At 36.8% G+C, this 26,053-nt stretch overlaps 1 protein-coding gene across 2 annotated transcripts; it reads right to left on the reverse strand.

The window, feature by feature from the left end:
- Positions 1 to 608: 608 nt before the first annotated feature.
- On the reverse strand, positions 609 to 24,512 carry LOC117575742 (mucin-5AC). Of its 2 annotated transcripts, none has more exons than XM_034260095.2 (7): positions 24,478 to 24,512; positions 21,577 to 21,949; positions 13,946 to 14,700; positions 7,296 to 7,530; positions 5,979 to 6,712; positions 5,377 to 5,482; positions 609 to 1,915 (listed from the first exon to the last, which is right to left on the reverse strand). In XM_034260095.2, the coding sequence occupies exons 2-7, from the start codon at positions 21,635 to 21,637 to the stop codon at positions 1,446 to 1,448; spliced, it is 2,361 nt and encodes a 786-aa protein (XP_034115986.2). In that variant the 5' UTR covers positions 21,638 to 21,949; positions 24,478 to 24,512; the 3' UTR covers positions 609 to 1,445. The 2 variants fall into 2 exon arrangements, with proteins under 2 accessions (XP_034115986.2, XP_051863241.1); XM_052007281.1 differs by lacking the exon at positions 24,478 to 24,512 and adding an exon at positions 24,113 to 24,136.
- Between the last annotated feature and the right edge of the window lie 1,541 nt (positions 24,513 to 26,053).

Below are 26,053 nucleotides of genomic sequence, written 5' to 3' on the forward strand. Positions count from 1 at the left end.
CAATAATGTTAAACTACTAATTAAATTCCTAGACATCAACAAATTATTAAACAACATATAAATTAACTGTCGAGTCGATGGCCTTAGTTGCTAGCACTCCCTTTCTTTTAGTTATTATATTATTCTGTATAATAATTAACTTGTAAATAAATAAATAAATAATTCATCGAAGAAAATGCCTTTTATTTATTTATAATCACTTACGATAATGTCTTAAGACTTATTGCAAATATCATTTAATTTGCTTAATATTTATTATTTTCATGTATGTTGTTATTTATTTGTAAAACTTAAATGGAAAACTCTAGCGAGAAGTTGCGCTTTAAATATCTCTTAGTCTTTAATACTTGTTAAGACTTTCAATTGTAGTTTCGATTTTCTCGTGAGTATTAATATATTGTTGCTGTATAAGGAACCCTTCAGCCTAGATTTCGATTCACGTATTTACACAGTTCCCGCGGAGAATCAGTTATTAAACAATTATTAATTTATTGTTTACACATATGCAGAATTCTAATTCAATTATTTATATGCTAAGTATGGTGAGCATACGCTCAAGTTTGTCGATATTTACAATCAATGCGAAGAAATAAAGAGAGTTAATCGGTTCAACATTCAATATTTAAAAAATTAAAATAATATATTCACTTCAAATCAATATAACCTGTATGTTTTTCTTTTAAAATAGTCTTCTAACCCGCATTTAGTATTAATAATTTCAATAAAAATGTGAAATATTTTGTGTTGCACCTCTTTTGTTAGTTGAGGTTGGTTATTAGTTTGCTAAACTTTCAAACAAATAAATCATTTGTTGCACATTGGGTTTTGGGTTTTGTGTTACTTACGAGTGTACGCGTATGATCATTTAAAATTTACTGTAAACTCTTTAATTTCGCTTGCTTGCTTTTTCTATTTGATTTAGATCTTGTTATATAATGTCTTTATGATTTTTGTTATAAAAAATTTTATTTATAGTGAACCATTTTGCATTGTTCTTGGTAATTGGACTTATTATTTAAATTATACAACCATTAACTTATGTGCATACTCTTAAGGTTTTTTTTTTTAAATGAATGTACAGTTTCAAATGAATGATTATTTACACAACTCTGAAATAACCAAATTAAATAAAAACTAACTTCAATTTCGTTACAAAAAATGCTTAACGATTTGATTATTGTTCACAATGTGTATACACATACAATTGCTGTATCTATAAGCAATGACTATAGTATTATTATAAAGTATTATGGCATTTGAGGAGATCATAAATGTATTCGTGCTTCTGGATATATTCGAAAATGCGAACATGCATCTGAATGGGTTTAAGACCCTAAGCATGGTCTAAACTCAACCGCTCACATTTCAATTGTGAATCCTTGTTGTTGTCCCACTGGTGTGCTGGTGTGCTTTTGTGCTGGTATTGAGATTGGTAAGAGTGCTACTCAAGTTTTGTCCTCGGCCACTTTGGTGCCACTAATTGAGCTGCTGACGTGGCCACAGTCACCGCCGCAGCAGCAGCCACCACAACCGCAGTCGAGTCCGAAACGCCGTTGCCTGCGGGTTGTCGTCTGGCTCTGGCTCTGGCTCTGGCCATGGCTCTTGCTTTTGGTCTGCGTCTGTGTGCTGAGCCTGCGGCTGACGTTGTCGCATGCCGTTGTCCTGCCAGTTATCCTTGTTGTTGTTCGTGTTATTGTTGTTTGTGTCGCCGCTGCCTCCTCCAGTGATGGGCGATTGTTGACTTTGTTTCGGCCACGATTGCAGCAAATTGTCACATTCCAAGCGAGCACAAATTTAATAATCCACAAAAGTGTCAAAATCGTTGAGACATTCGGCCAACGTAAATAGCCAGGACATCCAATTAGCGTATTCCAGCTGACACTGGCCGATTTAATAGCCGACGCAGAGTATTCACCTGAGGGCATACAAGAAGTACATACATTTACTATACTATGCATGTTCTGTAGTTTTATGATCAAACTCTCTAATTGGCAATAGCATTTGCCCGCACAATTATGCAGCATAGCACAGCTTAACGTAAACAAATATTCAACAACAACAAGCATATACTCATATTCCAATATATAGCTACCTCACATTCAATTAGGCCGCACATTTCGTGTGACGTAATTTACCACTTTACAATTTTGCAAGCGCTTAGCTGGTCGATTGAATAAATACGGGCGCATCGTAATTAAATATTTTCATTGTAAGTGAATAGCATACACATACAGTAGCCGATAAATAGAACTCAAATAAAGGTCGAAATGAATAATCCAAACACTTTCGTATCGTTAGATATGATGCGAAATCTCAATAACCAATAGTTTAGGTTGAGGGCCTAAATAATTATAACTCTAAGAGGAAACCGTTTTTACCATTTATAATTCCATATTGAAATAATATATAATTTTATTTCAAATTTCATCCCAATTATGACAAAATTGCCTTACATAATCTCATTTCATCAACAGAGGAGAGCAGGTTATGAATTTAAACATAAAACTATTTGAAATAAACCGTATTATAATATATATTAAATTTAGAGGAAACTATGAAATTTATCATTTTTCCATATCATTAATAATAAAAATATTGCACAATCCGTATATTTCGCCCTAAGCCAGCAAAATTGTTCAAAATACCAAAATGAATTTATGCAAATATAATAAAATGTAAATGATAGTAACCAAAAACCGCTGATTAGTTAAATATATACAAATGATTAAGAAATGTTATAAATAATTAAACGTGTCAGACAACACGTGACAACTCGAATTATTTATTCAAAATATATTTAAACATTTTATAGTCGTTGCTACGCTTTTGCATTAAAAAATGCATTAAAGAATGCTGAAGAGAATGGAAAAAAATAAATGCACATAAATAAATGATAAAATCATTAAGTTATTAATAATCATTTGTCATGAGGTAGTCATTGTTATTGGACCTACATTGCAAGTGCTGCTATTTTCCTGCCACCATTGACAATAATAAGTTGTTACATTACAACAACAGTACCCACAGTAACAGGAACAAAACCAACAACGAAAATTGGTTCACCATTGTAATGGTCATTACAATAGCGCCACAGAATGACATTAAGTATATTAACCCTTTGGCACTTATGTAAAAATCCATGTAAAAATATTAAATTTAAAACACTCATCGTGCCGCATAGCGTTGCTGCCACGCGCAGTATTAACGCATTGAATACTCATTAAAAAATATGTCTGTGGGGTATTTAAAACCAATAATTAAATGACGAGGGACCTAAGTGCTGCCTTTTTGTTATATTGTTGTCAAAAATATCTACAAAAAAGAATTGTGAAATTGAATTTTAAATGAAATGAGATTTTCAATGAATGTGTTTGTTTAAATGAATTCAGGGTAGCTCTTAGTCCAATAGTCTTGTGTGTTATATAAAAATTCATTAAAATGCATATTCGCCTGTGCATTTTTATATAAAAACATACACACACACACGCATATACAGCACATACTCGTTCTCCATTTTGCGAGTGCTGTGATTTTCATTATTCGACTTTAACATGTTTTTCTCATTTGCTTGGCTTAAAAAGTGCCACGAATCGCATTTTATCTGCACCAATTAGTCGCATATTAAAATTGCATAAATTGTATGCAATATTTGTCTTATTTTTTACGCTTTTATCTGAACATCACAAATGATTCAATTTTTTTTCGTTATTTAGTGGAAAATTGTGCAACTGGTTTGACTTAAAAAAAGAAATTCATTTATTCAGTTATTTGTATAATGGTTATCAACAACTTTTGTGTACACAGTTCGTAATGAGTTTATTGAAAAGAAAAAAAATTAAATTCTACAGGTCAATAAATTGAAATATGAAGTAAAAAGCATACTTTATTAAGAATTTTTTCCAAAATGTTTTGAATAACTCATTTGGTTGTATGAGTAGGGTATACTGAAGTTGCTCAGTCCTTTTATTATGAAATAATATGGATCTATCATTTCTAATATCGATTACTACGATTTGGATTCAACCAGAATACATTTAAAACCACATTCGAGGCATGTTTTGGGTTGAGTTACCCAAGCTGACATTGGATGGCTTCATGCCATTAAAAGGAAGACAAAAAATCACTTGACATTTGCATTGAAAATAGCCTATTCTTTGTCATCCCATGGCATGTGGAACATTTGTGGCAATCGTCCAATGTCAATGCCAATTTGATTGCCATTATTTTTAGCTGAATTGGGAGAGAATAAACACGTGACAGTTGTCGCGACGAGGCAACATGCCCCAAAATCAAGCCTCATCTGTCCCCATCCCTTGGCATTCTGAATGGGTTGGAACTGCCATGGCTGACACACATCAGGTGTCATCATCACTTAGGTAAAGGGTTGGAAGGTGGCGCATTTACGAGTAAGTAGCTTGCTTCCCATCGCTAACAGGACAAGAGAGCACACGTCAAAGTTGACGTACACTCACAGCAGCAATAACAACAACCACTGCGATGGGTAAATACTAACAGAGAAAGCCAAACGATTTAAATAAACAAACTGCGTGTATTCGACCACATTGACGGTAGAATGCGAGCTGCAGATACATAGATACAAATTTATCTTTGTGCATTGCACTGCTTGACAAACAGCAACAGCAACAGATACATATATTGAATGTGCCTAGCGCCGAGTGAGTCAGTCTGTTTATATGTCGTCATTATCACAACCATCATCATCATCATCATCATCGTGTTGATCGTCATTGTCATCGTCAACGTCATTCTCACTCGTCGTCGTGGACATTGAGCAAATAACGCAATTGTGGACATATCCAGATAACAACAATAAAAGTGCACCCGTTGCTATTGTTGCACTTGTTATTTTCTTTTTACTTGTTACTGTTACTGCAACAGCTTTTGCCTGAGTGGCCATCAGCAATGTACCCAATTGGAAATAAAATAAAAACCCAATATCGCACAATGGAAATTTAATGTAGAACAAATAGCGAACACACAGAAATAAAGCAAAGTCAGATTGAAAGTGAAATAAATCAATTAGTTGAATACCCTGCAAAAAGCACAACATGATTGAAAAATGTATGCTGAAGTCATTAATTGGGGCAACTTGGGATTTCATTAGCCATATTTTAAACTTTGCCCCACTGTACTTAAGCACGCGAATCAAAAGCCAGAAGTGCTGAATGCCAGTGAAATAAAATTCAATTAGGCTAAATGAAAACTTAATTCAATTGGCATGCGATACAAAAACAGTTGGCACTAAGAGCCAACAGCCAACAGCCGACGTCCTCTGAGCCCTCTGAGCCCTGAGTCCTCAATCCCCCTTCCCCACCACAATCCCGACAACCTGTGAGAATTTCCATGTAGTCTTACCATTTAGCACGTGCAGGACGATGGTGCGCGGGGCGCTGTTCGAAGGACTGCACGTATAGTTGCCGGAATCCAGCTTCACCACGGCGGGTATGATGAGCGAAGCCGTCTGCAATGAAAGAAGAGCATTTCGTAAATACATATACATATATGAGTGTATGAGCAATGCGATACTTGAGCTGGCGAGACAGTTGTCAGACATCAGGCGCAACACACATGGCGTATGCGCGACGAATGAACGAAGTATTCGCGGTAGATGCTCTGAAGTGCCGTGCCACACGTTGCGTGGCACAAAAAATTAAAATACGAAATATGCACATACTCGTATAATATGAAAATTATAATTTGACGACGCTGACAATTTTCGTCAGCGTTGCGAAAATTGAATAAAAATGTCCTGGCTTTTGCTCATTTTTTTGCTGCTTCTTCTCTCTAGCTCACACGCTGACTATCTCTTTTTACCGTTCGCATTTACGGCAATTTGCGTAATGAAAATGCGTTTAATGAAAACGCTGAAAGACACTGTGAAGGAGCAGGACGCGGTATAGTGTATGGAGGGATGATAATGATGAGAGACACGCCCACATGTGCGGTAAGCCACTTACCGTTATCTGTTTAATGAAACTGCTGCTTGGCAGCATTGTTGTTGTTTTTGGGCTTGGCGTTGCTTCTTCTTCTGTTGTTGTTGTTGTTGTTGTAGATGTTGCTGCAGAGGCTGTTGTTGCTTTTGTAGTTACGGTGGATGCTACCGGTAGTGTTGTTGCTGCAGTTGTTCCTGTTGGCGGCAACGTCAATATTGCCGACGTGTCAGCAGCAATTGCTGCTGATGCTGCCGCCACTTGAGCTGTGACAATGCCTGATGTTGCAACTGCAGCACCTGCATTTGCTGCCGTTGACATTGTGGCTGCTGAGTATATAGGCGTGCCAGACGTTGGCAACACGTAACCGTATCCGGCCATCGCTATGCCATCACCCACTGCAATGGCATCTAGAATATACGAACGTGTTATGGCCGCTATATCATTTAGCGCCTCTGCTGGCGTCGCAGCCGGCGTTGTACTCGTTATAGACGTTGCTGTTGTTGTTGATGTTGTTGTTGCTGTTGTTGACGTTGACGTTGTCGCTGCCGTTGATGTCGTTGGCGCTTCCGTTGGCAGATCGATGCGCTCAATTTCCGTACGCCAACCACGACGATTATGCAAATAGATTTGCTTCTGATTGTAAAACCAATTAATGAAAAGTGGCGGCTCCAGTGCCTGGCTAATTATGCAGCGCAGTTTCACTTGACTTCCGGCCTTTACGTGGCGCGTCGACTCCCCGATTAACTCGGTTTTAGGTTCTGCAAAAGAGAAGCACAGATAACACACCCATCCACACACACACACTCAATTTAGCGAGTCCTTTACAATCGGGGTAAAATCTCTGCAGCAGCCCCTGATTTATTGGCATTCTCTGTGATTTATTGTTAGGTTGCGGAATATAAAATTTCAGATGTGGAGCTGTATTTAGGTCAAAGTTTCATCGATTGACTACCGTGTGGTATTCTTATAGGAGAAAGCCACTTGTTAAATAATTACAATTGGAAAGCAAAGGAAAAAATGCCAATGGTGCATATTTTCACAAAGCTAATTATTTTCTATATTTATTAAGCTAATTAATGTCTACACTTTTATATTCACTACCCTTTGAACAGAACGGAATTATAACTTTGTGTCCCCTACGAAATATATATAACAGACTGGTATATTTTACAATTTTTGGTATTTAAATTCGGTATATTTTAACGATATTACCGTAGTATTTTACGTCTATTATCTGTCTATCTCACAATCGAACGCACTGAAGCATTCTTACTTCTTTTAAATTAATTAGAATACGAAATTGCGTAGCCCCAAGTATTTTGTATTATTGTAATTACTCACCCACAATTCGGAGATGAACTATTGCACTGGCTTTGGGCTCCGTGGAGACTTGACACTCATAGGTTCCTTCGTCCTTAAGCTGCACATATTTGATCTGCAGCGACCAGCGTTCGGGATTGGGCGAGAAGACCGACTGAAAACGCTGATCCGCAATGAAAGTGGTCTGATCCACGGTGAGAATGTGACCATCTCTCATACGGAGCCACGAAATGGGCTTCTTTACCAGTTGTTTAACCTGGGGAGATGGATGACATATTAATAATAAATTAGTCAATAATCGCCTAACAGCCAGTGTGTCAGTACTTTGTGATGGACTTATTTTAAAATCAATTCAATTACGTGTTCGCAGCCCTCGAGACTAAGTAAATCCCCAGCTGACTAACTGAATGATGTCAGCGAAACTTTTACTGTTCCGTGGCTCCAACACAAAACTTGGCCGCCTACAACAATAAGCCAAACTGAGCCCCACTAGAATGGAGCGTTGTAACAACGAAACGGTAAACAATAACGGCAACAAAATGACGATTCATTTCTGTCAATAATGACAATAATAATTTAGAAGCAATTTTACAAGACAGCCTTCCCTATTGGCTCTCTCCTCCTATCGAGGAGCAGAAAATAATAGACATTGAACACATTCGCTTTATGTGTGTTGTGTAGCATGTAGTTCTTTTATTTTTCATCTGTGTGTGTGTGTAAGAGCATGTGCTCTGTGGGCCACTTGAACAGAGTTCTGTGTGGTACTCATCGTAATTACACTTGACACAATTCATAAACTGCTTTTCATGCTAACAATAGATGACTTTAATAAAATTATTAATTTTAATTGATGGCTGCAGCTTCAATTTTTTTTTTATTGGTATTATTTAAATCGAAAGGATTTTGATTTAACTAAATATCCACATTATCTATTATTTCTATTTGGCAAACCAATATCTACAAAAACTAGATAGAAAATAATGTTAAAATGTTAATATTGACGAATTTATTTTACAGATGGCAAAGAACTGCTGCTGCTGTCTCGTTTTAAATTGCTTTGATTGATAATCAGGTATATTTTATATCTATATAATATCTATATAAATGTAATTTTAAAACTAGAAAATCGATAGTAACATATTTATGATTTCTGAAAAGTTGGACCTTTTGTAGGGTCAAGGGGCTCATGCAAGAGGATCTTAGTTGCTTTGATTTTTAATATGGTATGTTTATCACTTTATGGTATATTTTGAATTCAGTATCGTAGTAATATACTAAATATAGGTTAACTATTTAGTATTTTGTGGTATTCGGTATATTTTAAAATTAATATCGCAGTTTAATTTTAATTAAAATGGGTAGCGTATATCTCACATTCGAATACACTTGACTGTAGCTTTCCAATTTGTTTTTGTACGACAATGGCATATTTGAAGTAAAAAATATCAATACAAAAAAAAGTACAGGAATACTGGACTGCTATGATTTTGTATTTATTCGCTTCTTACTACTTTAAATTTATTTCTATTTATTTTTACAAATATAATCTGAACTAATAAGAAAATAATGTTGAAATATTAATTTTGAAGAATTATTTACTCATTTTAAATTGTATGTAAATGTAAATACGTACAAAACTTTAAGAAAATTGTAAAATTGTAAATGGTAAATTATTGTCAAATCCAGTCTAAACTCAGTGACGCTTTAAATTCCAAACACATTTTGCACACTGTGTGAATTGCTCCCACTGTAATTGGGGGTGTGTCATTGGTGGGTGGCACAGTAACTGGGAGGAGGCTGGCTAAAATGGCGATTGCCAAGTCGAGGAAGGCCGACGCGGTGGCTGTGGCAAATGACAGTCTTTGAGCTGCTGTCATCAACTACATTGTCGGTGTTGGCCATGTCTACGACGTCAAGGACGCAGCTCTTCAAGGGGGCGGTAAGGTTGGACTGAGGTTGGGAAGAAGTCGAGTGGGGCATGTTGCTGAACGATATCATGATTAGATACTATAATCATTTGTGTTTTATGTGCTTGTTGTTTTTCATTGTGGTTGCCGCCCTGCTGCCGTCGCTCATCAAACTAAAAGTGTCTGAGGCACGCACACAAAAGGCGCCTACTAAATTCCCATTCCAGCCCTCACCCAACTGAGACTGTTCCCGTCTCCCAAGCTGAGGCCGACTGTCTGTCTGCCTCAGCCATAATTGCTGGCATTTCCGCTTGGCCCTCTCCTGAAGTTGTTTTCGTTGTTGTTCGTGTTGTTATTATTGTTATTGTTACTGTACGTGCTGTCAAAACTATATGAATATGCCGTCCATAAATGAGAATACTCCCCTCCACCTGCAAGCACTTCTATCCATTCCCTATGCGATACAGTGTAAACGCCACAAAGTTTGTTCAGTACACAACATGAGCAAAAGCAGGGTGTAAATTGTTAATTCGCCTACGCGATTTACTGTGCATAACAACACTAAAGGTTTTTATGGTGTTTTAAGTTGTTTTTTCATCACTTTTTAATATGGTGCTTACAATTGCTTTAGCAAACAAATGATTTCTTTTTCGAAACACGAAAACAATCCTCTTGAAATTGAGTATGCTTTTATATAAAGTAAATCAGTAGTTTATAAAACGAATTTATTCAAACTTCAAACTTTTTAAAAAAAAATATATATATTTGTTTCTTTTTATAAGCGCTCCTTATAAGTTAGAAGGGTATTATAACTTTGAGCCGAAAGGATATGAATGTTACTGGCAAAAGGCAGCATTTCCGACTCCATAAAGTTTATATATACTTGATCAGCCGTTGTTATATTCAGATCAAGTTTGTATTATTTTTTTGCTACACCCATTTCTGCCCCAAAATTCAAACAACAAACGTCAATTGAAATCTAGAGTCACGATTCTTAGTATATACAATAATAAGGCCAGCATTTATCATTTCAGAAATAGTTTTAGGTCTCAAAAAACTTATTTTTTGAACGTAATAGTGTATTGATATACCAAATATAGTACTCTTAAAATTTAGTATTTTTTTGGAATATACATTCGATATACATTAAGCATAATACCTCACTGTTTTGGTTTTGTTGCAAATGGGAAGCGTATATCTCACAGTCAGTCTCACTCGATAGTAGCCTTCTTTTCTTCTTGTTCTTTCTGTATGCATGTTAATACTCAGCTTATTTTAGCCAAATTATATTCAAAACATTATGATAATAAAAGTTCAGTTACAACAAATTTTTATAGCTTATAAAAAAATGTTGTTTGAGTGCTTTTGTTTATCAGCTTTGTAAGTCAACCGTAAAGTTGTATAAAATTTGCAAAAGATTCGTATTTATTTTTTGGTTAAAACTTCAAACTACTTAGTTATGATAATCCAGTGTTTTGGGGAGTTTATTAAATTTTGAGGGCAGCGTTGAAGCTGAGAGTGTCGTACGGTCACAACTGACATGATTATCGAGCTAAGCATCATCATTTTACTCAGTATTAAGAGAAGATGCTTATCCACTCCTTCGAGCGGGCGGACATCGAGACAGACAGGCTGCCAGATAGGCTGTTGGGCAGGCAGCCAAAGAAGCAACCCGTCAACCAGTCAACTAGGCACGCACAGCCCAGCCAAGGACTACGCTGAGAGACAGAAGTGGAGCATGTAAGGGAAGTACTCTACTCTCGAAGCACTTGGGACTACGTGTTGTTGTACTTGCTGCGCTGGGCTGACAAATATTCATGTGGCTTGGCTTCAGGTTGGGAGGCAACCTCAACTGCGCTCGCCATTATCTAATTTAAATTCCTCGCTTAGGGGTCGGTGGTGGTTAGGGTCTTGTGTAAATGGCGCTTAATTTACCAAAACGAAAAAAATTAATGGCCATATTTAGGCATCGAATTTATCAAGATGCTTTCACTGTTTTGCAATTTAAATATTGCTAATTAGTTGCTGCTAAGCTGCATCGTTGCTTGAGCAAATGTTATCATTGCATTAAAGTCAGGCGACTCAAAATGGGCAACAAGCCCACAAAACTCTCCAAGCCAAGTGGCACTTATAGTTCTTCGTTCGAGAACTTGACTGCCGGCTGAAGAGGCCTCTGCTATTGTATTGTGATACCCATATCATGGCTGGCCGTCAGGTTTTTAGTTATTTTCGCTCCTTTTATGTTCCATTTGGTTTTGCTTTGCTGTCGTCAGCAACACAACACAGTACGCAGACAACAAAGTTTGCCCATAACATTTGCGAGCTCTGTCTAAACTTGTTTGTAAATAATTTCTTTTATTTTGCCAATTTTTACACACAACAGTACACCTCAAAGAGCTCCTCAGAGGGGTGTACTCAGCGCCACTTCGCTGGTTACAACTTTTTTTTTTTATATATACACATTTTTTTTGTTTTGTATTTTCATATCTGGGAAAAAGTTTTCGCAGACTTTGCAAAATAACCCAAAATAAGAAAGAGGGGATACAAAAAGCAAAATCGCTTCTGACAAAGAAGAAAAGATGGGGAAAATATCAAGTGCTTGCAGGCAAAATCATTTTGTATATTCCTTTATGTCGATATTCAGTCTATGTGCATACATGTGTTTGTATATAACGCCTACGGAGTGAAATTTATTATTAATTGATTAGGTTTAAGCAGATTGCGGGATAGTCTAAAGTTATGGAGTTTTGCCAGCTGTAAGCGAAATTCAACTAGCTCATAGGATAATCATGGATTAGATATGTTCGAAAGAGAAGTAAATTTTATTGAGTACATTTATTTTTATTTTTGTATACTATGATTTAAAATGTACAATTTTAATATCGAATTTCTGGCGTTATGAGAAAAAGAAAATAAATCTCTTTCTCTCTGTTAGTGATTTAACATTTTGCAGAAGTTTTCGAATTGCGTGTAAACGAAAAGTATTTGTTATTGTTCCTCTTGTTGCGTTATTGTTACAATCGAGTTCATTCAAATAAACAGAAAAGTATTCTTTGGCCTTTCGAGCAGCTGCACGAATCAAAATATTTGTAGATCCTTAGTTTTTCACTCTACTTCGCACAAGGGACGGCGGTGCTTTGAGTAATTTCCTGTTACAACACTAGCAGCGAGTGCGGCAATTATAATGCCAAGAATGATTATTATGCTTATGTTGTGTAATTATAATTGTCATAATGATCATTATGTTGATTTTGACGACGATGCGCCAAGGCAGCGAAGCAGCAGTAACTAAGTTATTAGCGGATGGACTTCAGAGGCTATATCTAACCGACACAGCATTCACAAGCACACAATTGCCGGGGTGCTGCTGCTGCCACACCCAAAACATAGTGTATATATGTGTGTCTTTGTATGTGTGTGTGTGTGTGTGTGTGCGTGTGTGAGAGAGAGTCAGGAGTAGTTTACACTGAGCGCAGCTTGGAGTATTTGGGTCAGCATTTGAGAAGCACCGCCGTTGGCCATGGAACGTGAACTGGCGAAGCTAAGGAGGGAAGGGAGATGCGGCGCTTTTCAGGCGTGGCAGCGGCAATTTCCGGTTTGTTTTCTTTCAGTTCCGACAGGGCCAAACGTAAATTAGTTCAAAGCGCTGCAAATTTGAGCGCCCCACAGCGTTGGCTGCCACTTCCTATCGCAACTTTTCACTCTTGCTTCCCCTCTGAACTGATTGAGCCAAGCAGTCTGCATAATCAGCTGCTTATTATAAATTATCAATGATTATTAGAAAGCAAAAATGCTTTGTCAATATTTTTGTTATTTTTATGCGCAGAAAAAAAATTAAGTGAAAAAGAAAAGAAAAGGAACGGAAAAGGAGAAACAAATTACCTCAGCATTTTCCGTATAAAGTAAACAAAACCGAACAGGGAGCAACTTGATTGGATTCCCGCAAAATCAATCAACTTTTCATTTTGCCTTCTTCAGTTTGGTCAACAATTTAATATTCTATTCAAGCATAATGATCAGGTTTATGCAAGTCATTGAAATAAAAAGAAAAAAAGAGCGATAAAAAAACGGTAAATAAATAATAGAAAATGAAAATTATATTTTGTATAATCTCTTCACTTTGAGAACCCTTCAACTTTCACAAAGTGTGAGCCAGGTATGTACAAAAAAACGTTATTAAACTTAATAATAAAATCTTAAAAATTCGTTAATGAAGATATATATTTAATAAAGATATGTTCTCAAAATATTAGCGAATCTAAAATTTTGATTAACTTTGCGCTTAAAAAGTTGGTATTCATGAGGTTTCTTCGCTCTAGAGCAATGAAAAAATTTGCGTGACAAAGAAAATTTAAGTTTAAATATAATAATTTTTATTAAGGCATATTCTAAAGTAAATAAGCAAAACTCTACTAAAATCAAAGCTCTGATTAACTTTTCGCTCTTTGATATTAATATCTTGTAAGTGTCACATGGTTATTAACGCCTGCTCATTACATCTATTAAGGGCGTTAGGGCTCCTTTTCAAAAGCCAATGCTCATAGAGTCATTGGCAAGTAATGACTTCTTTTGTGTCCCGACACAGAATTTGTGCAACTGCCAAAGTAATCTTACACACAAACACGAGTTGCCCATTCCCTTGCCTCACCACATATAGTAGAGGGGGTTGGAGGGTTGGAGGGTTGGAGGGGGATTTCATTTGGTACACATTATGGACTGTTAATTAAAGGGAATTCGGCTTTTGGATTCGGTTGCCTTACTTACATTGCAGGGCAGATAGGCGTGGGTTCCCGCTTGGCTAATTATTGTTTGGTAATCATCTATTGTTGGCGGTGGCTTCAATGTTGTTCTCGGTGCTGGTCGACGTGTTGTTGTCGTTGCTGCTGTTGATGTTGTTGTAATTGGTGTTGCTGTTGTTGTCTCCTCTGCTACTGTTGCTGGAGCAGCAAATGTTGTTGCCGTCGAATTGTTGCTAAACATGTTGCTGCTACTGCTGCTGCTTGCTACGAACAATGCATTGTTGTTGCTCTGCGTAATTTTGTACTCGTGCTCGTCCAATTTTTGCTGCTCCACGTTTCTATTGCTCATAATAAGATTTGCTTGCAGTGCTGCCGTCACTCCTGGTGCGGAAGCCGGCATTGTGGACACAGTTGTCCATCGCCGCTGAACGCCATTGTTGCTAATGTTATTAATGTTGCTGTGGCTTTCCAAAGGAGCTGCAACTGCACTCAACGAGCTGCTAACATTTCTGTGTATTGCTGTTGCTGTTGCCGTTGTCGTTCTTGCTATTTGCTCGTCATTTGGTTTTGTAATTTGTGTTGTCGCTGAAATTAATGGCTGCGACTTTGCCAATGTCGCGGCTCTCTTTGATTGACTTCTATGAAATGTGTTGTCATTTATTGTGTCGCTCTTTAATATCGACAAAGATTTGGATATCGCCACAGCATCCTCCTCTCTTCCCCTTACTCGTTCCCTCTCCGTTTCCGTTTCGACCATTTCCAGCTCTAGCTCGAGGGAGCCTAAAAGAGAGAACGAAAGAAAACCGAAAGATGCGAGTGCAAATTAATGACTTTGTGTTTTGTTTTCAGCTTTAGCTCGTTGTTTGTCTCTTAAGCGGCTTACATATTTCAACTGCTCTGATCCCATTTATCTAATATGCCAGCAACAATTAAAACGATTTACGGCTCTCTATTTTATTCGCTATCTGTGCGCTTCCGAATTGCACTAGAATTCGAGTACAATTCAATAAATTAATCTACATTCGCACTTTGATGAGACGCCACCTGCTTTCTTCTCACTCCTCACTCCTCTTCATCGTTCTCTATTTGCATGCCCCAGCAATATAACAATTTCGAAATTAATTAGCTAATTACCTTCAAGGGCGCCCAGTAAGTGGACTTTGTATTGTTTTGCATAATTTAAGTGGGAGTGAATTTATTTGAAATTGGTCTGACTTTAAGTCCTGGCGCGCACACCACAAAAGTTGTCCAAACTTTTTCGAGGGTTTTGCTGAACTTGTAATTTACGAAGGAATTCATATTTGCTGAGCGAACAAAAGCATAGACTCTCTAATGATAGACATTAGAGTTTAGTGGCTTTTGTATCGATGCCAATTAAATTTGTTTACTAAAGCAAAAGTCTCAATTATATCATTTGACTTTATATTACATTGCCTTATAAATTGTTAAATGTGCTGTTTGATTGCTTTTAGGGGAACGTCGCTATAGAAATGTGGGAATTTTCTAGAAATTTCTTTAGAATCTTATATAAAACTGCAATGTTATTGTTTTTTAATGTAACAGAAAATATACAATGATATAATAATTTTGTATAATAAGAATTATTTTAAGAATGGAAAAATCTTTAACTAAAATGTACTATTATTTAAACGCAGTTGTAGTAATGCGAAAAAACACTGTAATATTTTTCACACCGTAAGACAGTAATCGATAAAAGTGTTTTATATAAAAGTGGAAGCCACGGGGATAAAATGAACACTAAGAGTCGTTCTAGAACTAATTCGATTTATGAAAAGCAGATTTTCATTTTCCAGGAATAATTAACTTCTCTGAAATTTTAACACTGGCCGATTCCAAGAAAGATTTTTTTCGAGAAACCAAAAATGATCAAATTAGATTGAAACATATTTTAATAGCTACACGAAACAATCTTTTAAACACTTGCAAATTCAAATTAAACTGTAAGATTTAAAGTGTTATTAATATTTTGTAATAACTAGATTATTAATTTAACAATAAATTTAATGCTTGTATAATTGCTATATGTACCCCTTTTAAATATTTTTTCTGAAAAAACGAGGTGTAATAAAATACATGAAATCGGCAATAAATTATGCACCTATAACGCTTGTTAGCAATCGAGAGTTTGGCTGGCGCTGCAACTGCGCTAAATTTGCCAAATTGTTGCTATAAATTTTATACCTATACATCATAACGGGAATGAGAACGAAAAGTAAGAAAAAACGATATAAGAAGACTAAAAAAAACTGAAAACAGAAACTGTGCTATGCTACAGATAAAAGTAGAAGAGTTGTATGCCACATGCATGCTCTGAGATTTTCACTATTTGGCGTTTGCCATTTCCATTTACCACTTGCCATTTCTTCAAATTAATTAATATTGAGTGCAATTTTTAATGTGCTGCAAAGTTCGCAAAAAGTTGGCGAGTAAAGTGCAACATTCAAGGCAAATTACACACACGCCAAAAGTTGAGAATACTCACATCAACTTTACTTTACCCTCGTACCACGCTGCGTATGATCAACATTCGAGCTTCAAGGCATGCACAAGTTTGTGTTAATTAAGTATGGCAACAAGCTGCTCGTACACTAACCAGATTGCCAATAATTGAACTCTGATAAGGCCCAAGCAACCTCTTTACCCAACTGTCTAATCAACCAGGCCAACAAACGGCGGACTTCAAACTCAAGTATCAAGTACGAGGCACTTCAAGTAAATGCAAAACTCGGCGGCGGCTTTTTACGACTCCGCACATCAAGTGTTCATGTTTGTGAATGTTCGAGTATGTGTGTGTATGTGTGCGATCCATATTATCATGTTTTATGTTTATGCTTCCTGTACGTGCAATAAAGATAAAGCGATTCCGTATAAAAACTTTTTAATTGCCTGCACTAATGATGCACTGCAACAACTTGATCATAATTATAATTAAGTTACCACAGCCGCAGAGCACACAATTGGCGAAGCTCGCTAAATCGTCATAAAATAAATAAATTCAACAAATTACCAGCCTTAACTTTCGTACCAAATCCTTTATCGGCATGTTTTAATTATGAATTAAATGAGAAGCATGAATGTTGAATATTTTATTTTTTAAATTAAATCCTTAAGGCTTATTATAAACTGAATTGATATTAAATAATATTAGTTAAACTTTAATTTTAAATTGGCTGAAAAATTGAATGCTACTCTGTATAAGTACAATTTTTTTTTTTTTTTTAATTCTAATTAAATTTTCCTTTTTTAATATCTCTAAATTCTTTTTAATTAATCGATCAAAGCATAATCAACCCTATGATTAGAATTACATCATTTAATGACCGCTTTGTCCCATTGTGCAATATACATCCCAACTCATTAACCACAAGAAAGTGGAGCTCCCATCAGCTGTCGTCTGTGTCTGTGAGTTCATGGCATAAAAGCGAAACATGAACATGCGCTAGCCATGAGAGGTAGATGGAGGGGACAAAGGAATGCGAAACGACGAAAGAACAAATCAAAACAGCGTAAAAAGAAGAGTGCAATAAAACAAGCGAATTACTCGAAAGAGACGCGCAGCGCGCAAAAAGAAAACAGAATAATAAAGAAGTGGAATATTAAGGAAAATATCACTTTAGACGGCGACAACAGCAGCCGCAGCCTTAAAGTATGCTACGAAAATTTGCTTAATCTCTGCACACCAAAACAGAGCCAAGTAACAAACTAAAAAGTTGTAAAAAGACGCTCGCACACAAACTCACGCACACACATATTCTCAGAATACACGCAAATTGTGCACAAAGTAAAATATAAAAAGATAAAATGATGGCCCCAGTTGCCGACGGAGGCACAGCTCATCTCTTCCCTATTTCTTTCCCTCTCTGCCTTTTTCTCGCTCTTTCAGTTACTTTGGCTTCTTCGTGGCAGGCAGTACTTGGCTCATTGGTGGCACAAACTTGCGTAATGAGGCTCAACCAAGTGGCAAAGGCGACTCGATGACTCCCCGACTGCGACTGGGATTGGGGAATAAAATGAGTTTTTAGTCTCATCATGCAGCATTTCATCGAGTTTACTACTGAAAGCATTTTATAAATGTAACCGAGGCACATACAAACTTACATACACACACTCACTTACAGCACCAACTCTCCCGCCCATCTATCCATGCATTAAAGTGTACACTAAAATTAACCAGCTAAGCCCCGTGGGCATTTTAGTAGCAAGTATACCAATAAAACCGTCTAACAGACGCACTCATAAGTAGTACAGAGTACTCGACTACATACATATTTCATTAGCCTACACTTGGCGAAAAGTTTGTAAGTCGCGTTGGCAATGCAAAACTTTAGATTGGCGTGAAAATTTCCTTAGGGAAACTGTCAAATTCAAGTAAAGTTCACATGAAATACACACTTGTACTAGCTTATCACCTTGAGTATGAGTACATCTTTAGATAGTCCCGCTATACTCTGAACTTGAATAACACCTTTTAAAATTATTTTAATTTTTAATGCTTAAATTTTGATAATACTCCTATAAAAATTAATAATTATCCAGTAATATATATAAGTGAATTTTATTATTCGCTTAAACGGACAATCGATTTGGTCGATTACTCTCTTCCTAAACAAAATCTATTGCAAAATGAGTAAAGTTCATATAAACACATGACATATTTATGAGTATAGTTTAATATATTTTTAATTTTAATCACAATTTTTATATTTATTTTAAGTGTTTAGAATTACCAGAAATGAAAATAATATTCAATAAGATAGCCAAATGCTGAAATATAAATTTTATACCTATACATCATAACGGGAAGTGAATTTTATTATTCGCTTAACCGGCCAATCGATTTGGTCGATTACTCTCTTCCTAAACAAAATCTATTGCAAAATGAGTAAAGTTCATATCAACACATGACATATTTATGAGTATAGTTTAAGATATTTTTAGTTTTAATCAAATTTTTATATTTATTTTAAGTGTTTAGATTTACCAGAAATGAAAATAATATTCAATAAGATAGTCAAATGCTGAAATATAATATAATAAGTGCATAAAATAATATATATCGAATCGCATTCATTCGTAAGGATGTTCCATTTTTATATTGGAATTTTCTTTATCTGATTAAATTTTCAATTGAAAAAGGATTACCGTTCACATGAATATCATTCATACACCAAGTGATAAACTTAAAGTATACGATTTAAGATACTTTTAATTTCAATAACACATTTATATTTATTTTGATTGATTAAATTCAGCATCAAAAAAAATTATCTTTTTATAGTTGATAGTTAATAAGAAGAGCACCAAATAAAATTCGACTATACACATGATTGTGAATTGTTGAAGTTTTTCCATTGCTATTGCGACCTCGTTTTAAATCAAAGATTATAGTTTATTTGGGTTTTCAATGTATGAAACACTTGATTTAGTGCTTCGAACCCAAAGAAGAGTCAGAACATAAGAGTGTAGCTCATATTCTTTGCTCTTTCAAGCCTAATTTCCGCTTCAATTCATTGTGGAGCTGTTGAATCACTTTGTTTTCTTTGTGTGTAAGCGTCCCATGGAGCCGGACTGATGTTGCCTCTTTATCGTTATGTCCGTCCCGCTGACAACAATTCGACACTTTTCCTAATTATGATGGGCATGTTGTTCAGATGATGATGAAAATTGGCTCACGCTCCGGAGTGTCTGGAGTGCGGAGTGCGGACGATGGTCATGTAATCTCAACGCAACACCACAGAGCCGGACACTCTCATCAAATGCCCGTCGTGATGGTGCTAATAATGACAACGCCATCAGCTTCCAGCTCCCAGCTCCTAGCCTTCAGACTGTCTGCAGGAGGAGCCTCATCATGCCAGTAATTTGTGTAATAATTGTGCCTAAGCGTTTAAGTCAAGCATGCCAGTTGAGTTGGGTGGCTAACCAGTGGCATCTCGCGGGATCTGACAAGCTGAATGAAGCCGGGAGGAATGCGAGGAAATGGGAATAGAGTGGGCCGCGCTACCAGCCACCAGAGACAAGGCAGTCGAAAAGCCAAACAAAACAACAATGAAGAAGCGGCAGCCAAATGCCTGTGGCCGTGGGAAAGTGAATGAGTTAGTTACTGGGAAAACGCCCGCCCCGGACGGGTCGTCGCTTTAGCTCAACGTTGGACCCTGTGTGGAGCCACCCATTCTCGCCCCAGGGATCGGGTGGCGTAAGTCAGTTTGTTACAAAAATTCAATGGTGCTCGACTTGCTGCAGAATTTGATTAAACAAAAGTAAAAGTTTTCAACTTGAGCGCCGAGCAGCAGCCACTTTATACCGTTGCGCTTTGTTGTTTTGATTGTTCGACTTGGTCGCATTTTTTAGCAGTTCTGTTCGGTATTTTTTTTTTTTGTTCTTGTTTGTACAATTGTATTCGGAACTGAAGCTCTTTATCCTCCACTTTCATGGGCAACAATCTCAAAATATATAATAAAAATACAACAAATTTAGATCGTCGCATAGGAAAAGAGAGAGAGAGAAAGGAAGTTGACTCAATCCACGTTTTTATTTTGGCTAAAAGTCAATTTTGCCATCTCTTAACACAATTTACGAGTAAGTTGCCTGGCCACGCCCATGCCCAGTGACCCTGAACCGCCCCCAAATTGCAAACATATTGCAGCAGTTTTTCATCTCCATCAACGATTTTGTTTTATGTATTTTTTTTTTTTGTTTTTAGCAAAGTGCCCAAGCGTTTGATCGAACATTTTTCATTGATGGCAAATTGTTGAGAGTCACTTTTTGTTGCGCAATTCTTCAATTTGCCCCTTTTCATATTCCCATTATAATTTTAATTACCTATTTTTGCATTTTGTTCTTTTGTCTTTTTTGTTTCGGCATTACATTTCAAGTGCTCTACACTTTTTCAAGCTTTGTTCAAATTTGATTTTTGTGTGCAACTTTTAGATTTTTTGTTTAAATGTGCTTTCAAAATGGCAACTCAACTTTTCCTCATTTACTTGATTCGTTACACAAACAAAGCAAACTGTAATTAAGGTTTTCCACCTCATTATAAATCGTTGTATTTCAGACCAAGAGGAAGGTACTCTAATTGTAATTATGTCTAATAATTCAAAAAAAACCATATTATAGTTTCGGTTACACTATTACATATTGGTTTTTGGATACATGAAATTATAAATTATATTGCTTAACACAATTTTCATATACGCCCCAGAAACTTTATACCAATTATCTCGATGGACACGCTCCAGCAGCAGCTGCCAATGTTCCTATATTATTTTTTTTTTTAATATTGCGCGATTTTTCATATGCTTAGCTTGGCACAAATAGAAAAAGATAAAGTTATAAATAGCGTAAAATGCTCTAGCAGGTAAGTAATATGAACCAAAGCTTGTCTGATAAAATATGCAAAAAGGCGGCGCTCCACAGAAAATACCTCGAACCCAAACCCCACTCTTGTCCGCAAAATGCTTTTAAACCAATGCCTCACTCCCCAATCCGCAAATCAAATTATTTCTATTTGGAAAGAAGAAATAACGGCGAGGGGTTAGTAAAAGAGAAGAGCACAATTTGATATGCAGCAAATGTAGCCAAAATCTGATCTAATATTATGCATAAAAAAGCATGAAAACATAAAAAAATGAAACTTACCCGGCAGACCGAAGAGCATAGAGATGAGCAGGAGACTGATCAATCCAGGCTGGGGGCGCATGTTGCCAAGGCTATATTAAAAATGCCAGGCAAATTAAAAATCCTTGCTTAGCGCTTCGTCCACGTCGCTCTGGTCGTCTCTGGTCGCCTCGTCTGCTGCCAGAAAATCCGCTTAACTGGGTCACATGCGCGGTGTGGCCAGAATTTAGCGAGTGCCAGAAGCCAGACTTTGCCGCATGCAGCTGTGGGCAATGCGCAAAGTGGCTTCGACTACTTATAACTAATATTGATAACTCCTTGATGCTGATTATGTATTTTAGTTGAATAAGTTTTCAACTTCAATTCGATAGTTCCTTATGCCTAATATGTAAAACTAAACGAAGGATTTCAGTTTGTTTTGAAATTAGTTGCAAAGCAAAGATTAGCATATTTGAATGTTCAGCACTTGCCAATTGCCAAAGCAACTACAACAATAGCAACCATTGCCTCTGGTAGGCAGAAGAGCACAAGAACGAGATCAACAACACGTGGCCACTTTTCGAAAAATTCCCACAATGCGCTGAAGCAAATGCTTCCATCTTTTAGCCTTTGTGAGCTGCCGAGTTATTTTATGGCTACGTTTTGCGCAAAATCCCATTTTGATATGTTTGTGTGAGTTCACTTTAAGTTATGTGAGCGGTAAGACTAGTTACAACACTGTTCCGCAAATCGAAACCGTCTGAATAAAGTGAATGCAAGATTGTTAGATAGAGCAAATTTATTGCACCTTCCATTTACCTCGCTTAACGACCTGAGACAAAAAATAGGCCGACATTTTTTTTTTTTTGTGTTTTAGTGCTGTTAAAGAATGTTAAGTGAACGTGGTGTAAGTCGAGGTCGTGGTAAAGCAATGCAGGAAATTATTTGTTATCTATTCTTGAATACTTTGCAAATAGTTAGAATAATGTGACGAATTTATTTTAATTTTACAATATGGAGATGAAAAAGTATAAAAATAACAAAAACGCAATGAACACTAACTGTGATATAATCAGCAATTGCTTTGGTTTTTAACTCTTCTCTCATAAAAACATTTTACAGAAAGCTCCGAAAAGTATGCTACAAAAAGTACGAAAAAGGCGAAATTGTGAAGAGAAAGATTTGCAAACCACATAATCACATCTGTGTAGGTTTGCATGCAAGCAACTGTGCTTTTGCTTGTGTGTGAGGTTGCCTGTGTGCTTTGTTGTGTGCATGTGGGCGTTGTGGAGCATTCCGTTTGGTTGCTGCTGTTACCTCATCTTTCTTTTACGCTCGAGACTATTTGGCATTAACGAAATTTATTTATGCGGGTGTTTAGTCGGGCGTAAAAGGTGTACATATGGCCAGCAAGCACGCCCATTTACTTACATACTACTGCCACACATGCACACACCCGCACACACACACACCTACTCACACAAAGACATTGAGGCCAAAACTTAGCAATGCACGACACGCGCTTAAGAATTGAAAGGATTTCATGATGCTTTGTTGGGATAGGTGTAGCTTCGGCATCGGCAACAACAACGGCATCGACATCGACTGCCAGACGGCTCATCGAAATCTGTCTTTGTGGCTTGGGGAGCAAGGACAAGTGGGAGAACTGAAGGTTTGTTTTGTTTTTGAGTTGTGTAGGGAATAATGATTTAAATGCTGTTTGGTTTGGTCTTAGCCTTTTGTTTTTTGGGGCCGAGCGCATTGCGAAATGGCAATGGGAATGGAAGCAAGGAAATCGGTTTGAGAAATTCCAGAATACCATACATAAGTAATGGCAAACGGGTAGCCTAATGGTTGGGATTGCTGCTGGGTCAATGAAGCGTTAACGCAAATGTTAAACAAATGTAATGTTCTGGACGAATGAATTGTATGCATTAAGGAGCCGACCGTGATGCTAGCATAGCTTCAGTTGTTGTCTCGTCATTGATGTTGTTGTTGTTGTTACAGATGATAACGTAAATAATACTAAATTGATTGCACAAACAAAACAGCAGCGGAAGTGTAAATGATTTAACACAATTCCCGTTTCTGTGTTTTCTATATGCCTTCTTCAACTTGGCTTCTGCTTTATGTCCTTTACTTTCTATGACGACGCTTCCCTTGTTGTTGCTGTTGCTGTTGCTATTGCTGTTACTATTGGTGTAGCTGTTATGGCTGTTGCTACTGCTGTTCCTATTGTTGTTGCTGTTGGTATTGCGGCAAAGCAAACAACTGACGGCGGAAGACAAAATTTGTTCGCCGACGAACCGGAAACAGTATTTTTGCGTCTTGTAATTCAGTTTTGTATTGCTACAATTTATTTGTTTATTTATTTTATTATTTTGCCGTTATGTTTCTATTATTATTATTGATATTAAATATGTGGCATTTGCAGATTTATTTATATTTATAAATACATAATTCATGAAGCTTTGAACATTCGGACAGAGTCTGATTAATCTTACGATACATTTTAAATTTCATATAATTGATTATATTATATTTGAAGTATTTTGAATTAAATACTCTTATCACTTACGCAATTAATTAATTTTTTTAAATTTTAATTACAGCCCTACTAATTTTTTAATCGGTAAATTCAATTTTTTAAAACAGATCAGATTTAGCAATTTTTGAATTTTTTAATAAATTAATAGCTATGATATTACTAATGTGAAATATGTTTTCAGCTGCCAGTAATGATTATTTATAGAAAATCATTTTATAATTTATAAACTACTACATTTATTAGATCTGGGGAAGATTACACAGTTTTTTTTATGAATGTCCATTGAACTGAATTTTTGATTTTAAAATTTATATAAAACCGTTATTAACACAAGAACATATGACAACAGATTCACTTGCTTATCACACCGAATTTTCACTCGATTTATGTCAGACCTTTGACTTTGGCATGCGCCGAGCGATGCACGCGCAACACCGGTTAAAAGGAAACTAAACGAAGCAGCGATGTCACGGTGCTGTTAGGGATGCTGCTCTGTTAATAATAACAGATGTAAGTCTCGGCAGCGAGAGAAAAAGAGAGAGAGAGAAAGACAGCGTGAGAGAGTAAAAAAGATTTCACATTACAGATTCTGTCAATGTCAACTAACATTGATGAGCAACTGTTGGCACTCATCTGTTAACTTACATACATAAAACTGCGAGAGAATGAGAGCGCGGGTTAAATTGTATAAGCAAATGCAATTATTGTGATGCTTTTGTTATAAAACATTTATTGAAGCTTTAAGGATAACTTGAAAATAACTCATTAAACAAGAGAGGGAAATGTGCAAATCAGAGATATCTTTGAACAGCCAAGTGTCTGTATCATAATTATCAACGCAATTAATGCCTGCTGAATGCCTGGCAATTTACACGCGAATTATCAAACATATATAAACACTTACAGCGCCATAGCAGTGCGATAACATAATTTCTCATTAACGCCAAGCCGGCAAATTGGGCGACACACTATGGAGCCATTGCTGGCACTCCTGATGCTGTCCGGCACTCCAAAGAATAAAAAATATAGGAAAAGAGGCGAAAAGAAAGCAACAACAGAGCGGGCAAATGTAGGGACAATGACTAAATCTGGGGCACGCAACAAACATTCACAAATAAAAGCAGCATTCAAGTCAAAGCACGGGAATGTATAAACATAATATTCACACACACACACACGCACACAAACTCACAAGCATAAACAGAGCGCACAAAAAGTCAACTGAAAGGAAAACAAAAGGCCAAATTATTATTCAGGCCATAGATGTCACCGCTTAGCGCAGCAAGAGAGAGAGAGAGAAGCAGCGAGAGCGAGTTAGCGAGAGCGTGTGAGAGAGATAGCAGAGGCGGGAGACGAAGTGCGAAGCCTTTCCATAAAATTCAATTTGTCGTGTGCAGCAGCCATGAATATGCCGAACTGCCGAGCTTAAGCTCAAGCTGAAGCTGCAGTTGACACTGGAGCCCACATTTCGCTGTCTCTCAATCTGTCTCCTCAACCCCTTCGACTATCCATCTCCCTGTCTTTCTCTCTCTCCTCCTCGGTTATATTGAAATTGATGTAGTTGGTGTTGTTGTTGTTGTTGTTGTTCTTGTGCTGCTATTGTAGCCACATTGCATGCAGCGGCTTTGGCGTAACATATGCGCGAAATTACTTACGAGGAGCCCTGTCACTGCCAGCATCCTGGAGCTGCATCTGCTGGTACTGAAACCGGTTCTGGTTCTGGTTCGGTTGCATCTGCTGCTGCAGTGCTGCCAGAAGGAAAGCTTGTAAAACAATGGCTGCACAAGACGCACGCAGTTATTAACAGACGCAGACTGACAGCACAGGGAGAGACGGAGGAGTTAAAACAATTTCACACATTAGTGGAAACTGTAAAACACTTGATTTCTTATTTTTGCCGCCACAAGTGAATTTACGAAAATATAAGAAAACAATCATCAGATTATCAGATTGACCACACACAGATTATGT

The sequence above is a fragment of the Drosophila albomicans genome, chromosome 2R, assembly GCF_009650485.2.
Source record: "Drosophila albomicans strain 15112-1751.03 chromosome 2R, ASM965048v2, whole genome shotgun sequence".
Classification (NCBI taxonomy): Eukaryota; Metazoa; Arthropoda; class Insecta; order Diptera; family Drosophilidae; genus Drosophila; species Drosophila albomicans.

Coding starts and splice junctions, on each gene's coding strand:
- LOC117575742 (XM_034260095.2), bottom strand. CDS start 21,637: ATGCGCCCCCAGCCTGGATTGATCAGTCTCCTGCTCATCTCTATGCTC. Junction 14,701..21,576: donor TATGCTCTTCGGTCTGCCGG/GTAAGTTTCATT, acceptor TCTCTCTTTTAG/GCTCCCTCGAGCTAGAGCTG. Junction 7,531..13,945: donor ACGCCTATCTGCCCTGCAAT/GTAAGTAAGGCA, acceptor CCATCTCCCCAG/GTTAAACAACTGGTAAAGAA.